Source organism: Aquila chrysaetos, chromosome 9 (assembly GCF_900496995.4).
Source record: "Aquila chrysaetos chrysaetos chromosome 9, bAquChr1.4, whole genome shotgun sequence".
In the NCBI taxonomy this organism is placed as follows: domain Eukaryota; kingdom Metazoa; phylum Chordata; class Aves; order Accipitriformes; family Accipitridae; genus Aquila; species Aquila chrysaetos.
The window spans coordinates 37,372,018-37,389,933 of NC_044012.1; the positions used below are offsets into that span (position 1 = coordinate 37,372,018).

The 17,916-nt window shown below is 40.2% G+C and overlaps 1 protein-coding gene across 3 annotated transcripts in view; it reads right to left on the reverse strand.

The window, feature by feature from the left end:
• ZDHHC8 (zinc finger DHHC-type palmitoyltransferase 8) overlaps positions 1-17,916 on the reverse strand; it is a 123,593-nt gene that overhangs the window by 40,718 nt on the left and 64,959 nt on the right. The window contains exons 2-3 of one of the 3 annotated variants that reach the window (XM_030025523.2): positions 17,398-17,454; positions 17,281-17,308 (exon numbers count right to left, since the gene is read on the reverse strand). The exons of 1 other annotated variant lie outside the window; for it this stretch is intronic. In XM_030025523.2, coding sequence (XP_029881383.1) covers positions 17,281-17,306 — 26 coding nt within the window. In that variant the 5' untranslated portion in view covers positions 17,307-17,308; positions 17,398-17,454. Of the gene's footprint in view, positions 1-8,307; positions 8,343-17,280; positions 17,309-17,397; positions 17,455-17,916 lie in introns of those variants that run through there. One more of the 3 variants, XM_041126040.1, reaches the window with a different exon arrangement.

The window sequence follows — 17,916 nt, forward strand, 5'->3', positions numbered from 1 at the left end:
CCCTCTAAGGAGCTATTCTCCTCTCCTTGAGTCTCCCAGAGAAATCACTGAATAACTTTCAGGCTCTGTTTCCTCTTTTCTCCCTCCCATCGCTCTGTTGCTAAATTAGATGACTGAGCAGCAACATACATGTCCTCATGCAGCAGAGGAACATGGTGCTATTGCTGGTTTAATTCGGGTGCGTGGCAACGCAAAGGCATTCTCAAGCGAAGTGCCTCCACAGGTTTTGCAGCCCATGGGGAGATCTGCAGGTAGATGTCCCGCGCTCAGAGGCAAAGGTGACACATGCAGGAAATTCACGGCTGTTCCCATGCTCTCTCTCAACAAATACCAGAAAGAGCCACTAAGGTAGAAGCACAGCCACAGTCTTCTCAAACTATTAAATGACTGTGACCCCTTGGCTTAGAATAAGCATTTCCAATTTTAACAGCACAAACCAAGCCCAAGTCCCAAAACTCCCCTGCCTGCACATTGACGACTGCAACATCTCTGCTTGCCATCTAACAGGATTAGGGCAGGCTTCTGGAGCCAGCTTCTCCTGCAGGTAAAATCTTATTACAGGACCTATCAAAAACAAAAATGCTTTTGGGGAGCAATAAAAACCTAAAACAATCTGCAGTGACTGTCACATTAACAGTCATTTTTTTATTTAAATGATGAAACATAGCATTGCCATCTTAGGTCTAAATGTTTCTGTCAGCTTGGACAAAATATAAAGGGAGTCTTCCAATATTTGTTTTGGTGCACAGGTACTCAATTCAGGTTGACAGAAAACAAAATTACTTTGCTTAGAAAACATCCTAAGAGACGATAGCATCTTAATTACAGAGACAGGGAAATGGGATTCAGCCTGGTATATAGATTTGTTTCTTGCCAATTCCACTCTAAAGTGCAACAAAGCAGGGATCTCACCAGCAGCCATGCCGGCAGGGGAAGTGTCGTTGCTTTACTTGTATATTATTTGCTCTACCCCAAACCCCATCATTTTTAAAGACATTAGAGTAGCTTGCTCACATACTGCAGTGGACATAGGGTAGCTGTTTTCCCTACTAATACCTCAGTATTCACTAAAAGCCTGTGGGTTTCGTGATTTGGGGGGATGTTTTTTTGGAAGCACCACAAAGTTATCAGAAGAGGTACAATTATACCCTGGGCCTGATGAACTAAAAATCTTCCAACTCTGTTAACATAATTCAGGAACATAAGCCAGGATTACAACTACCTGAGATGCATTAACAAATCTTAATACACTCCAGAGTCAAAATAGGACAATTAGCAGCTCCTGTACCAAAATAGAAGACTATGGAAATGGCATATGTGTCACCATCTGCTAACGATATGCAATAGGCAAACCAATTCAGAGGGAAAAAAATAAAAATAAAAAAGAAACAGTTTCCTGATGAAACTTGTTCCCATTTCCAAGAATCAAAGCGAATATTCAGCTTAAGCATTACCCTTTCCAGATTCCCAGCTGGGACCAAAATGAGAAGCATCAAGAATCTTATGATTTAACTGTTGAGAAATTTCCAGGCCAAACTTTCAAGCAAGAGGTTTGGATACAGATCTGAACTGTGGGATGTTTTGTCTGTGGAGTTCGACCATTGCTTCCAATAGCAATAGTTAGCATTAGTATGCGTACTTTTTAAATACCCAGTTGCTCCTGAACTTTGCTGAAGTTCATAATTCATGCTTTTTTTCCCTTGATTTAATTTAAAGAGTAGGGACCATCATGCTGCTTTTCAGAAAAATATGGACATTTACTTCTTGCTGAACAGTTTTCACAGTGTAATGAAAACAATTTGCTGTTCAGTTTTTCTGAATGAACACCTTACCCCTCCTATCCTTTCTCCCTCAAGTATTTCCTGAAAATCATATGCCACAAGCAAACGAGTTTTGGCTTATACTAGAAAACGTCTCAAACTCTGGGATACTTTACTTTCCTTTATGCTCCACTTCAACAGCAGAGTCTACCATAATGGTAGTGTGGAATGCAAGTGTGGAGCTGCACATCACAGGAGAACAGCCACAGAGACATAAGCAAAGCTTGCAAAGTTAGAACTGCACTTTCATCTCCTTTGATTTGAGGGGGGAAAAAATAAATTAAAAAAATCAGAGTATCCCAGTCACTACAGTCCTTTTCTGAAGCTGTTTTATAAATTTGTTACATAACACCAACAGCTCCAATCTTCCTGGTCTCATATGTCACTATCAAAATTTTTGGTTGGGATTTTTTTTTTTTTTTTTTAACATGACTACTGGAAAATCCAAGCACAGAGCTACAATTCATACTCTGAAGAAAACTTCGAAAGAAACTCATAACTTCTCAAAATGTAGTACACTGTACCTGACTCCAAAGGGCAACAACATGGTAAAAATGAACCATGTTCTGGGAAGTTAAATCCCTAAAGTACCCTTTGGAGAATATGAAAAGCAATTTTTTTTTTTCAGAGCCAAAAAAGTCTCTTTTTCATGTCTTGATTCCAGGATGCACATCTGAATCCTACAAAAAACATTTTTTCACTCACCCACTGGACTAAAAAAAGGCTCTTTTTTATTTATGTGAAGAAGAATAGTCAAGTAGTTAGGGTAAGTGACCTGGGCAAGGGTTATTTTTTTCGTCAGTTTGCCTATATATTCCACAATTCAGAAATTTTTTTACACTGGGAGCACCTCACCTTTAACGTTAACTGCACTCCCTCAGCAGCGTTGGGAAGGTTTTCTTTTAAAAGAATACTAATATATGTCAATAAAAATTAATTGGAAAGTGTTATAGCCAGTCTCAAGAGAAGTTCACCAACTAGGGATAGACAGAGATTTACTGAAAGAATGGCTGAAATCAGTGATTATCAGCAACAGTCCTTAAGTCCTTGAATCAAGAGATTTACACTGCTGCAGGTCAGGCATGGAGATGCAGATGTGGAGCAGGGCCCATCCTCTTCCTCATCTTCTATCACAGCAGCGCCCCCAAAGCTTCTCACTTGAGATGTTTATACCTAATTTTCTGACATGCTTGCAGGCCTGTTTCCATACACTACAGTTAGGAAAACAGCCTTTTACATGGTTTGTTCCTCAGGCATGAGTGACACTCATTTTTTCAGCTCTTCAACATTTGCTGTTCAACATTAAACATAGGTATCGGCAGGGTTTTATTTTATTTTACAATACCAGATCAATCAAGTAATTGACAAGTTAACAAACCTGTTTGCTTTTCATGGTGCTTTGCTTTGATTTTTTCTAATTAAACAAAAGACTGGATCCTGCCTTTTCCCTCCAAATAGAGCGCTGCCCATACAGGCACTTTAACTCTGTATTGACTTTCTAAAGCATCATATTCTCTCTTCTCCCACCCCATGACAGCTCAACACAAACCACAGTCCCTGGGACATCTGGAGGTTGTGGTTTGAATGAATCCCTTCCAGCCACAAACAAAAGCAAACATCTTTGCTGAATTAATAAATACTTAAGACTTGTTAGTATTTATTAATTGCAAAACTCTGTGCTTGCACAAGCTATACAGAAAAATAGCCCTCCTTCAAACGGTTATTAAAAAGAGAAGCAAAAGCTCCATGTTAGTTGTCTTAACTGTGCGAGATGAGAAAATGCATCTGCCTTGTGTCTTTAGTAATTGACACGCAGCAGCTCCTTTTGTATTCCTTGCTTATCTTGAATTCACATAACCATGGCTTTAGTTTCCCAGGGACTTTTTGTGAATGTTGGGGGAAAAAAAGGCTAGAGAGAATGATATGGTTACGCTAAAGATACAGTGAACACAGCCAGCAAGAAAATGCAAGTATCCTCATTCTGAATAGTAACAGATGCCAAGACAGCAGAACCCAGCCTTGAACTGGAAATGTTTTAAATTATTCACAATTTGTGCCAGCAAGCAAGGAAGGGGTTAAAGTGAATCCAGAACATCTTAACAGACCTAGAAAAAGCAAAGAGTCTGTCCTGAGAGTGTGCTCCCACCAGAGCCTCCATACCAGCCCTCCCTACGGGGTGAGGGACAGCACGGCATCTGTGTAGTTAAACCATTTCAACAAAGCTGCGCCCTTCTTAAAACTCAATCTGGGTGTGCGCTTCTGGCTGAAAGGCTGCCTGGGCAGCAGAGGGGAGGAGCAGGCAAGGAGAAACAGATTCACTTTCTACCAGGATTTTGTTTCCTACATGTTCAACTGGACTCCAAACGCTCGCCTTCACAAACAGGCTTTGAATTGTTCAAATTACGTATAATCTTGTGTTGCTCATTTACGACAGCACAAACAGCAACAAAGAAAAGAACTTAAAAGTGCTCAGCTCCCTTCAATCAGGAAGAAAGCCCGTGGTGACAGGCTAGAGAATGCGTGACTTGTTTTTCCACCACCCCATGATGCACATATACCACACCGAGTTTGGGAAACTCCAGCGAAACTCTGGGCACAGGCTCTGAGCTGTCTGCAAGAGAGTTAAATCTCTAGCTCCCTCTCCCCGAGTTAGGAGTACAAATCACGAAAAGCACAACCTCTCTGGAACATCTCTCTTGCAAATTGTTGTAATTTCCCATCCATCTTCAGCTTGGATGACTTCGCCAAGTCCACAGGGGACGCTTTACAGCATTTGTTTTGGATTAAGGGTTCCTAAACTGTGACTCAGGAGACAGAGTAAATGATCTCCAGCTGCCTCATAGAGCCATGTCAAATGGTGAAAGTGCCAATCCCACGTGGCTGTGCTAGTGGGTCCTAAATGAGTTTGAGTCCAGCAGTTACCACCTGATCTAAAAATTTTAGGAATCAATGACTATGTCAAGTTGATTTGCAGACTGATAAAAATGTGAAAGATTTGTTGGATAATCTCTATTGAAAAGGACATGGTTTGTTCAGGCGTTGGTTTTTTTTAACTAGTAAAGTTGTTGGCTGAACAAACCAACACATTTTTTTCTATGAATGAAATCCATTGTTTGTCATTTGCTTTTGTGTTGAAAGTTACTTCTAATACCACACCTTGCTTTGTGTGCAAACAATATTACAAACGGTTGTGTTTGGCTTGACAACTAGTCTAACTGCTGCGTGACTCCACAGAAATTAGCAAAGGCAAACAAGCAAAATAAGAACTGCATCCTCTGGATCAAAAAGAGTTTTCAGAAAGGACACATTCGTTTGCTCATTATTTCTCTGGCAACTTCTGAATTTTGGAAATTTCTAGATTTTTCAGTAGGCACAAAGTCCTTTTTCTAGTAAACAGGAAAGGCATGTTTTACATTTGTCTTTTATGATGGCATTTTCTGTATATTCAGTGAAAGGCAACCATACAGCACCATAATAATGTGTTACTTTACCTTCCCCTCAATTTTCAGTTTCCATACTGTCACACTTTAGTCAGTCACTTGTTGCTAAGTTGTCTCCAGTGCTATAGGAACTTCCTGTATCATACCACTCACAAGTGGAGGCTAGACTGTGAGAGTCACCTTGAAATGTTTTGCTCCTTAAGCATGCCCTTTCTGCAGAGTAGATACAACCTTACAGGTGGATGCTGCCAGCCAGTATTGGGTAATTAACTGCAGTCCGGTAGAAAAATTGCATTAGCATAGCCAAGCCTAACATTGATATACTAGATCAGTGCAAATCTGCAATGCAGATGCAGAAGCCTATTTAGCCAGTTCGCTTAAGTATTTTAAGTTCAATAACTGAAGCAACTCTACCAGTTAGCTGCTCAGCACCTTCCACACTGTGGAAGATTCTTCATAATCTACCATAATTCTTGGTCACCGTGTGGTCTGTGTGTTGAAACACTGTTGTTTGAAACAATAAAAGCAGTTGTGCCTGCAGTGTCTGCAGACCACTGAGATACTCACTACACAGGAACTAAATAAGCATAAAGAAACACAGTGCTGTCGGTGTTATAATCATTTAGTGTGACCTCATCTCCTACCATCACAGCTGTGTGAGAAGAACATGGTTCAAGTGAAGATTCGTGCTCAGCCTCCAGATACTCCCAGTTATGCTCTGTCTTAATGTGGCTGCGAACTCTGGCCCTTCAAAGCTTTTGCAACCAATAGCTGCACCTCCGCTGTGTCAGGCTCCAGGTCCATTCCATATTTACATTTAAGCCAAATCACAACACTTACAATGTGGACTTTGAAATTCATTGATGATATAAAACAGCCTAATAGACCAACACTTCTACCTAAGCACACAGGAGGACAGTGTTTCCTGTGTATTAGTGCATTCCTTACTTCTGAACAAAGATCTGACACGAATAGGATTGTAGTACTAAGTGCAGGGAATCAAAAAACTACTTGCCAGCACAGCTGGAATTGAGCACCAGCTGGAGCCAGCCTCCACCCTGGTCAAAAGGGAAGAGAGCAGCCTCAAATCTTTGCTTTCTAGAGAAGATGGCCAGCAACACTATCACCAACATCTTGCTGTACCAAATGGCCCCTTCTACAGAGCAGCACATGGAAAGGAAAGCAGGACTTTTACAGCTTTTCCTACAACATCCAATTGCATCAAGGACTGAACTAGTTAAATCCCTGCTCCATGCCAGCTGATAAATTCTGTTCAGAAACCAAGCAAGCATTTTGAAAAAGGTTTGATTAGAGCTGCCTGGGGGCCTGGCAAGATGCACGAAACTTATGTGACCCACTTATATAGCTGATCAGAAGCCTTTTCCCAGCAGATGGTGGGATGGTGCATGAGAACAGCTAGTGAAATTTCAGGGGAAAGCTCTCCACAGAATATTCTGCAGTTCATTGTCTCCAACTTTCATTACCATCACCATGTAGCATCACAACTTTTGGGGGCTCTTGTCTACCAAGAATACTAAAGCTTCCTCATGCAATTCCTCTAACTTTTGCTTTGAACTTGTTTCCTTCAATGGAGCTTTTTTGTAACTCCAAAAGACTTTGCATACTATTAACGTTCAGGAACACTCCCTGTGCATAAAGAATTTGCACGCTATGCAGCAGGAATCTTTTAAAATTTTTCACTTTTGACCAGAAAGGAAGCTCAGAAAGAAGCCCCTGATGGAGCATAAGTGGCAGCAATGGTAAAGTAGGAGTAAAGTGCTGCAGCCATGAAAGAGAAAAATAATTTAGTTGGATTGTGAAGTAGATGCTTGGAACATATGTCAAGGCCAGATCAAAACAGCCAATTGTTGCTGTTATCTACTTAATCTTCTGTTGTGTGGAAAACGGAGTTAGGAAATTCTTTTCAGCCAACGCGACTGTCTAAGCCAATGCCTAAGGCAAATAATGCTCTAAACAATAAGGCATTTTGTTTAACTCTGCAATAAATACTAAATTTGCAAAGACAGCTGTTTGGTTGCAGTCTCCTCCTGCAATTTCCAGTCAATACTTCATATCTACATAAATGCATAACCATACCTAATCCCCCCACCCTCAAGCCTTAGCTCCTTGAGAGAGCAAGCATGAGGTTGGAAATGGGGGCTTAAAAGTTTAATCCTTGAAACAAAAAATTAGCCACTTCCTTGAGAGCTGCCACATGGTGTCTATTTGAAAAAGTGACATTCACTAGGGGCACCACAGCACACGAGATCCATTTGTGGATTTTTACTTTGAGTTACTGAAATCTTTTCACAAGATTATCAATCATAGAACAGTTTTATTGCAGAAGGATCCCTAGCAGAAGAAAGAACTGACAGAAGCAGCTCCTGTAAAATGGGCATTAAGAACAACCACAAGTCAAGGCAGCAACCTGAAACCTTTGCTTTCAAGGGAACCCAGCCTTGACAAACTAACACCAGCATCTGACTGTACCATGCAATGGTCCTTGATCTTTTAGCAGCTATATTATTCATACAGTAGATTAACTGATTATTGTTTGCCCTATCTATTGATTGTGAAAAGCTAATAAAATGCAACTTTGGCTGAAAATGGTACATGCAAATCGGTGCCTTTATGCTGAAGATATCAGTAAAATGAGTCAAATCCACAAACAGAAATCTTAATTTAAAGGGAATATTATCTTGAAGGTATACTTATCTTCCTGTATATACAGTAAAGTTCTATCATCTGTCCTTGGCAGCAGAGACCATTAGGAGCATAATACTTGTAGGTTACAATATAGACTGTAGAAAGACAGGAGTATATTAATTTAAGTTTAAAAATATTTAATAACCCTCAAAATGCAGGGTTCTGGAAGCTCACATATCCTGCTTTGCCAAGCAGAGAGTTATCCATTCTTGCATTCACACCAAACTCTGCGAAACTTTCCACTCCAAGACCCTTGAATGAAGATGAATGAACATGGTTGGTTGCAGATATAGGAGCAGACAGACTAAGCCTGCCTTTTTCTCCACCACAAGCATTCCTACCTATGACCAGATTTCTGCATGATGGCATAGCGCACTAGGGATGCTCACCCAGTCACTGCTGAAGACTCCGAGGATAAAAAAGTTTTGAATCTAGCATCATCCCTCTGAAAAAAAAAAAGTCATTTTTTCCTATATGATTCAACGCAAGGCACAACCTCTTGCAGTCATTGTGTTCAGTAGGATGAGTACAAATCTTTAATGTGATCTAGAAGCTAACTTGTATATCGCCAGTCTAAGGCTAAAATAAATATATCCTAATGTAACCACAGACCATTAATGGATTGGATCTATAGCTTGAAAACTCAGGTGTTTGACATGCTATTGAAACTGCAGATGCTTGAAATGTGTAAGGAAAAAAAGAATGTGAGCCCCAGTATAGCTCTTACACCCAGGTGCATCTTGCTGCTTCTTCCCTAATTCTTCACCAGGCACATGGCCGATTCATTGACAAGTGTGTTTTCCCAGTTTGGTTTCCTGGGAGTCTCTATTGGCTGAACATCAAGCCAAATGTTCATTTTGCTATCAACATAGCCAGGGGGCTTAGAGATGCTAGCCAACCCTTGTTCAACTAGTGTTACTGTTTTACAACATGTCATGCTTGGTGATACTGAAAGGAAAAGCCAATAAAAGGAAAAATTAATCTTGTGATTAAACACAACACTTTGGATTGCTGGCTGCTGATGCTGGCACCGTGCCACCCTCTCTGAGGACACAACAGAACCTGTCTGCTGTCTTCACCAACAAAAGGAGTTTTACAAAATAAGGGTCTCTTGCTATGAATGATCAAAATGAGCAGCTTGGCAAAGAGACCTGGCCAATCATCAATTACAGCTTTGTTCTATCCCAACTTAAAGCTGATATTGTCTAGTTCCAGACTGAGAAGATCAAAGTCCTGCTCTTAAAGAATTTCTGCATGCCAGGTAAGTTACAGCTAAATTCACAATATATAGAATTTATAGCAAATTTATAAGAGAATAAGAGTTTGAAAATGTGTTTTTGAGATATTTGCATGTGTCAATGCAGAGTACAGATTGTTTTTAAATCTGAATCCTCAGGGCTTGCTAAGCACCTGCTCCCTCAAAAGCAGGCTTATGTGCCATTGAAAGATTGTGCTGGTCCTTTGGAAAGGGATTAATTCCTTTTCAACTATGAATATTTGCATAGCATACTATGTTAGTTATGCCAAAGTCCTCTTTGATACTTGCACTCAAGCATGAACTGTAGTTTTTGTGATCAGTTATACCATGTTCATTTTTATTCTGGCAAATGTTAAAGTTTAAATTAAACTCTGCTTAGAAGGTCTCCCTTAGGGAAATTCAGATATGCAAATATACGAAGTGAAAACAAGAAAGCTCATAAGCATGGTCAAATCAGAATGCACTTCTGAATGACTTCTCACCACTCTTGTGTTAGAGGAATATGACAGCAACTCCATACTATAAACGGCAGGGTCTTGCCTCTATGTTATTTGTAAGTGGAATTCCCCCTCTTCCAGTCCCGCTCTCTCTCTTTCCACACATTCTTTAGTCGACCACAAAATCTCATCACTTTATACATGAAGTATTTTCTTGAAGTTTAACAGCGTAAGCACTGACTGGACAGTCCTTCCTGGTCCAAAAAGCTATCACCTATGGCAAATCATGTGAATGACAAATATCACTACCATCACCACCAAAACCATCAACAAGACCTTCAAACAAAAACATTTTAAATATGAAGAAATCCAAACCCAAAAGACTCTAATGCCTCTAATTTCTTATTTCATTATGGTTGCTGATGTTACAGTACACCCATTAGTTTTGACAGCATCAAGGCCTCTCAGTGGATCAGTGTGATGAATGATGCTTCCTATAAAATAGCTTTCTAAAAATTAGTTCCATCCAGCAGCTGTATACGGCTGTCTCCCAACAAGTGTAATGACATAGCTGCTTCCCAGTAATAAATGGTAAAGATACCAGTGCTTCCCAAAACAAATGCTATCTTTATGAAAACCTCTCCATTCGTATGTTTTATTACTTTCAGCCATTCCTAAACTGCATCAAAGGGGACACTGGGAAGTCTCACTAAGAGGGTTGTGAAGACACAAATACTTTGATCATAAGAAACCTTTGACCAAACCTTTGATGATGAATAGCAAAATAACTGTTTCTGGAGTCAATGTCTCAAGCTTCAAATGGCTATGGCAGACAAAAATGTTTCTGAGACATAAATCACATAATCTGGAGTACAACCTGCTTGTTTGTGTGCTTCCCCTGCAGAAGTAACCATTAAGAAGCTGTTCTTCAGCTTACCAGGCAGGAAAAACCATGTGCTGATAGAAAAGTTGTGTCACCTAATGCTACGAAACTATAAAAGTGATGAATAGCCCTAATGTTGATGCAGGCGGTGAGAAGATGCTGTCAGATCATTAAGCATAGCCAGGTAATTTGTCAGTGTTCAAAGACGTTGAATTTTCTATCTTCCACCTTCTCCCTCAGGCTCCTTGCACATGCACGCGTCCTCCAAAGCCATCTTTCATTACAGCTGAAAATCATCTTTTTCCTTCTCTTCTCCCTATTCACCTTAAAAATCCTCCAGGTTTCCAGGGACGATTTTCAGCTCAATCTCTCCTTTCTCAGAGAGGCTGGGTTTGTGCACAAACATTTACTAGCAAGTTTAGGCTAACACACTGGACTGTGATCATGACATTCAGTGTTCTTAGGAAACCCTTGCTGCTGCAGTAGCTGAATGCAGCCATGCTACATGTGGGCTTTTTTCTTTTTCCCCTCTTGTGGCTACATACAATAAATACTGCTTATGTATGCTTTTTACAGAGCAGCAGATTGGTGTTCGATTAATTCTAAAACCTATCTTATCAGATTAGTCTGATTAGCTCATATTTCAGATCTGTTCTGTAAGACATACTAAAAGTCTCTCTCCAGTTTAAGTTCTGAGACAAAAAGCAGTGAATTCTCAAATGTATCGTAACAGAGAAACAATGCTCCTACTAAAAAAAAACCCAGAAGTGAGATGCACCAAGGCCATAACAAATGGAAATAGTAAAAGTACAAAGAAGCATCAGGAAAGCTCCTCCTGTAATACTCTACCGTGACCAATGTGCCTATGACTTTGCTAAGTAGCACTGCAAGATCACATCGAGGTTTTTTACTTATGTAAGCAATTCTGCTTGGGCCAGAATGACTGTGCATATGAGCAACCTGCCTGGGATGTTTTCAGCTAAAGAGTTCATGGTCTAATCCCACAGATACAGGTAAGAAGGTAAGTGGAGCATTCTTCATGTTCACAGCGTGAATGCTCTCCTGACTAAATCATAATGCTCGAACTGAAACATCTCACAGGGAACAAGAGGAATAGACACAAAAATTATAGTGTGAGAAAAGGATCTTCAAAAACACAATGCAGAGAAAGCATTTTTCACACTTGTGCAACTAAGATAACTTCTACTGGAAAAATCCACTCCTGCTGTAGGCTAATATTTTGCATACAGTGAACATAAGCGTGAACAAGGAGATCTCAACTATGACACACAGAAAAGCAGATACCTTTACGTTCTCAAACAAAGCTAAGTTTTGACCTGCTAGGGGAGGGGTGGAGACATAGCAACCTCATTTTTGTCTCAAGGGACTGCTCTCCTGTAATTCATCAGCAGCTCTGCACTGCATTAATCTTACTTTGCAAATGCTCCACAACATGGACTGTCTGGGCTTCAGGACAGTCGAAAAAACTCAAGTGGAAACTGCCTATGTTTGCTTGACACCTCATTTTCAGGACACTTGTCATCTTGGTGTTAACAATGCAATGGCAGTTCTACTCTGGAACAAATTCCTTATAAATACGGATTTACAAAACTGAAATGCCTTTGTAATAAATATATTTGAGAGACACAAACCCACAAGTAGGATCATATTTAAGACTGGCTGCAAAATGTGACCAGACTGACAGCATACAACTCTTCTGAACATCTTTATAAATCTCAAATATGAAAAATATGCATTTAAATAATACAGCAAAGGACAAAAGTAGTATTAGAAGACTCAAACGAATGCAAGTCGCAGATACGTAAATACAGTATTTTATTATTGCACTACATTTTCAGGCTGCATAAGTAATTGTACATATATTCTGTGGCTGTACTAAGCCACTGTGACAACTATGACTTTATTGTGGCAACAAAATGCCAAGAAATCCCCCGAGATTTAGCAATATTTTCTGACACCAAATCCTGCAGCTATCTCCACAAGCAATTAAATGAAAATGCTGCACTGCCTCCTGCTACATTCCAGAAAGCTGTTATCAGGCAATTCAGCCTGCCTAAGAAAAACATTGAAGATGTATAACCAGTGACTGACAACTGCCAATCAGCCGTAAAATACTCACTGCAACTTCTTGAAGTGGTTCAGATAGGCTTGCAAGAGAAATACTACACTGTATTCCCCTGCAAATGTGAAAAGCATCCTCCAAATAGGTTAATCTTCCTGAAAAGGAAACGTTTATTCTTCATGAGGAAAAAAACTGCAGTTGTGGAAGATGCCAGACTGCTTTGCACTTTCTGTACGAACCCTTCCTGCCACCCCCACCACATACAGAGAAACTGAGCCATGCTGCATAGAGCTCCGCAGCAGCCACCAAGAATATCCCAAAGGGGAGATACTCAGCTGAGTCCAGTCGGGCACCCAGTCTGTTGCTAACAACTACTTGCTTGGCTGGAGGAGCAGGGAGGCTTGCAGCTGGCTAAGACATGCCAGTGCTGGCATACCGAAAGGCCCTGGGAAGGGAACAGAAAGGATGTAGATGTTTCCCAGGGAGTAAAGGCAAAAAAAAAAGCAGCTTGAACTGACTGCCTTGGATTAAGTATGTAAAGATAAGAAGTGAAAACAGAGGGAGATACTGAATGTAGAAGAGAGACCAGCAAGGAAAAAGTAGAGAGGACAGAAAGGAAAACAAGAGTAAAGGAGGTGGCAGAAAGTGTTGCAAGAAAACAGTAAGTCCGTTTTCCATGGTGCTACAGCAGTGACATACTGAAGAGAGCAGGGGTATTTTTTGTTCCAGCAGTCGCTTTAAGGGAGACAATTCTTCCACCTTCATTCCCTCTAGTGTGATTCTCACTCAATCAGTCCACAGTGAAAATCCCTGCCTCAGAAGGACTACTGACAACCAACTAAGCTTGTCTTTAGAATAAAGCAGGGTGCTGAATATGGAAAGTCTTGGCATCACACAAGATTGGTCACTGAATGCTGCTAGGATGAAATCTAGTACATCCTCGAGCTCAAAGCTACCAAGGGCACTTCCACAGTAAACTTACCACCATTTCAGTGGTCAAGGTCAGAATCACAGATGAGTCTCTGAATCATCAATATAGTCTTTAGCTCCTATAGGTTACTCATGCAAAAAAGGGTAACGAGTAGTTGCAAAGTTTGGCTTTTTTTTTTTTTTTGGGGGGGGGGGGGAAGCATTTCTTGCCTGGTTTTGTGTCTTTGTCCACTATGAGCTGGGCTAAGCTTAAATAGTTGATAGCTATGCTTTGTCATTCCGGAGCTGGAACACACAGAGCTGCAGCCTGTATGCAGCATCTGTGTGACAGCCTCTTCCTCAGGTTGTTCAGAGAACTACTGTGTCTACCAAAGGACATGCTATGCAGGAATCTGACACACAGGAATTGATTTTAACACATTATTCAGGATCTTGCCTGTTTTCATCATGCTTTTGTATTACAAGCAAAATCACTTTCTGAAACTATTAAAGGACCTGGCATCAAATAAAGCAGAGCCTGAAATTCCTGCCTGGAGGGTCTATGCTACAGCATTTGTAGACTCAATCAAAAGGCAAAGTTTGCTGAGAGACAGCCAGACTTTTAAACTTCATTTGCTCATGCTGCACCAGAAGCATCCAGCACTAATACAATTCTAGCAAACATAGCAATCATTTGTTCTGCTTGACAAAGGTCACCAGACATCAGCTTGAATCTCCCACTGAAGTCCGTTCACCAAATTCTGCTTTCAGTGGCAGAACCAAAGACTTACTTCACAATGAGCTGGGCCTCATTTTTTATAATGAGCAGTCAGGAACGTTATGCCTTTCTTATACTCTGCAATTTTAAACTTCCAAGGTATAATCCTGAAAACAAGGATTAAATTTAATATGCTTTGAATTTACATGATCTCATTGCAGGATGAGATGATTCTAGACAGACTATGCACAACTGTATGCTAAATGCACTCAGAGGCCCAGCGTGTGACAACTCTGCACATAACTTAGCAATTCTGCCTGGAAAGGAGGGTTTGTATAATTTTACTCAAAGAACCTTTTGATTTTAGTCTTAGTCAAAACCCAAAGCAAGTGGCAAACTCTGAACACTGAAGTAGCCCGCTACTTAACGGCAACTCCCCTTAAAACTATTAGATTTTATTCTGGGGCACAAAAAAGGTACACAGTTTTAAATAACCTTAAGTTGGTCTCTTTCACTATAGCAAGGTATCAACTTGCTCTTATGTTGCAGTAGGATTTGCAAGGTAACAGCAAGTTGATACCGTGTCTAATTCCACAAGTGCAGAGGTATGTGGCTTGTGTGTTTTAATCTATACATGGACATTTCCAACTTTCAAAGGGGAAAATGTGATTTAAGCAGAAGATCGTCTGCCAAATTCCTCAAACAATTACAGATGTTTCTTACATGTCGACCTAAGAGGGCTGACTGCTGAAACCTAGACTTATCCAAACCACTACAATTTCCTCTACAAGCCATTTGTCTCAAGTAGAAGGACAAGAGGAGATCTAGATTTATGGATCACGACACAAACTTATAAATCTTTGCTCTTAGTTTATGATTTAAAAAACATTTAAGTACGGAGTTTGTCAACCAAAGTAGCTTTTGGTCCTTTAATCATGTGTTCCAGCTTAATGGAGCAGAAGCAGCACTTGTGTTTCCCCGCCTTAATGTACGCTTACTGTTTTTGTTTAATGCCAGTATCCGCAGCAAGAAAGCATGTAACCAAACTTGCAGAATACTGGAAATGCAGCTAACTCCACAGTGGGGAATAGCCCAGCTGAGGTACCTTTTCCTCCCAGCCTTAACACTTTTCAAGCCTGTAGGGTTCCCCGCACACCAGAAGGCATTGCTGCTGGCACACCAACTATCGCTTCTCCAACCTCATAAAGACATTGCCTGGCAGGAACAGAATGGCTATTTACAACCCACCTGTCCAACACACAGGGTCTGTAGTGTGTACCAGTGCCACTCAGAATAGCGGATGGGTTTTGGTTTTTCAAACAGCTTGTCTTGATAGTTGTGAAGCAACCCCAGAACTGCTCTAATGTTCAGTTTCTTATTCTGGATCAAGTTGCCCCCAAATTACTGCTGCTTGACAATTCCAACATACAGAACCTGTCCTCAGCTTCATATAATTTACCAAGGTTTAACCATTTTGGGTGACTACTCTGAACATATAATTTTCAATCTCTGTCAAATTAATTTTTCAGCTATTTTTTTAAACAAGCAAAAGAAAAACACTTATTGCCCAATTAAATTCTGGTAACTTAATCTTTGTGATACTAATGGCGATGATGTTTTGGGCCTAAAATTTGGCAGGGTGTTGCCACTGACATTTTTTCAAACCAAAACTTTTAATCATATATTATCCCAATTTTTTAAATAGCTTTAGCTGGTTCAAAACACCATTTTTTCAGTGAATGAGCTATTCAAAAATCCTAATCAGGGACCCATTTTACTAGGAGCTGTATAAACACAGCTGCTAGGAAGGGTCTGGTACAGACTGTAACATAATGGTTTGAATTCTATTTGGAGAAGAACCTCACAGTGGCAACTTAAACATGCCAAACATGCTTCTGTGACCCCAAAAAGAAATGTGTTGTGGTTTGATTTAAAAAAAAGTGAAATTTAATACTCAAATACAAAAAACAGAAGGTGGAACCAGAGCAACCATGATTTAAGTTACGTGTATTTGCACAGAAGAGCAACACCGCATGAGTAAGAGAGGAAGAAGAGTAGCTGAGGAGGAAAGACAGCTCTGAGGAAAAAGGAGTGAAAACAACCTGATGCAAAACCAGAGCCAATGAGGCCACCTGAGACCTGCTCTGCCTACCAGAGGACTGCTAGCCCTGGCCATTGAAGCAACTTAAGAACCACTAATCCTGAAGGGAGGCTTCCAGGATTTAGCAATAACATGTGGAGGGCTCTTCAAATTGTATTCTGCTTCAGTCAGGTCATTTTCCTTCAAAACTATTCACCGCTTTCAGGGTCCAGCAGAAATCCAGTGTGGAGCCAAAAACAGGTGGAAAAATGTTTAACAACAAGCAGACTGATTCAGTGCCCGGAGAAAGCCCAAATGCAATGATTTGCAAATAAGGCACATGGGGCTACAGGTGAAAAGTACTGAGAGGACTGTTTCAGGTGGTTGCTTCCGCAGGCTCCTCTGGATGCTGCAGAAAAAGATCAAATACTGGTTATACACACTTTCCAGTGGTTTTAGTGAGAGGGGTGGGGAACGGGAAGGTTGGTTGGTTTATTTGCTCAATGCTAAATAGCTCTCAGTTCCAGCTACAGACAGTTATAATCCTAGCAATCATTTTATTGTGTCACAGAAACATGTATTTGAGATAGTTTGGCTTTGATTTATTCAGTATATATAACAGTGGCAAGGAGTTTTCAAAAAGGGTTTGCAGTTGGATTGATAGACATGTAATCATTTTGGAAGGCAAGATGAATCACTCAAACTAGTGGGGTAAAGCAAAAATACACACTGAATTCTCCTTAGCCAAGGAAACAAAGGAATAAATTATCACCTTCTACATGTACTTTAAGGTAATTCAGAAAAAAAAAAAAAAAAAAAAAAAGGACCACAAATTTTGCAAGAGAACTGGCTTCAAAGAATATCTGAATTTCAGATTGAAAGGATTTCTAGGAAAAATCTTTTTTGAATGGATGTGGAATTTGTTATAAATAACTACGTAGCTTACCTTCTTGCTCGATCTTGAGTTCTCATTCCTAGGAGAGAAGAGGAACATATCAGTGTTGTATTGTCAGGCTGAAGCTGGGAGTTGCTGTTAAGAGAATTTGCAAGAATATCTACTTACCCAACTCTGTGCCTCTCAGGTGAGGAAGGTCCCTATAATTTTCATTCTTTTGATCATCTTCAAAAAAAAAAAAAAAAGAAAAAAAAAAGAAAAAAGAAAAAAGGGGGCTGCATCTCTGATCACAAAAGCTGGTGTCACCCAACTTGAACAATCGGTGTTGGCTGCTGCAGCTGAAAATGGCTATAGCAAAGCAAATCACGTTGCATAGCAGATGACTTAAATCTATTGTCAGTCCCACCTGTACTATACAAAAAGAGGGCAACATTCATTCAATAACCAGGTTAGGTTGCTTGAGTTTTTTTGGGGTATTTCTGTTTGTTTCTTAAACTACCAGTTCTGGACAATTTTGTACAGAATAAATAGTTCCTTTCAAAAGTCCCATTATAGACTATGGATTCTTCCCCAAAAATTCTACTTCCACTAAAATTTGCAGTCTTCTCTTGGACTTTCCTTGCTGGCAAGGCAACACATCATTGCCTATTCTTTGGATCATTCTTGCTTCCTTGTTTAATAAGAAGC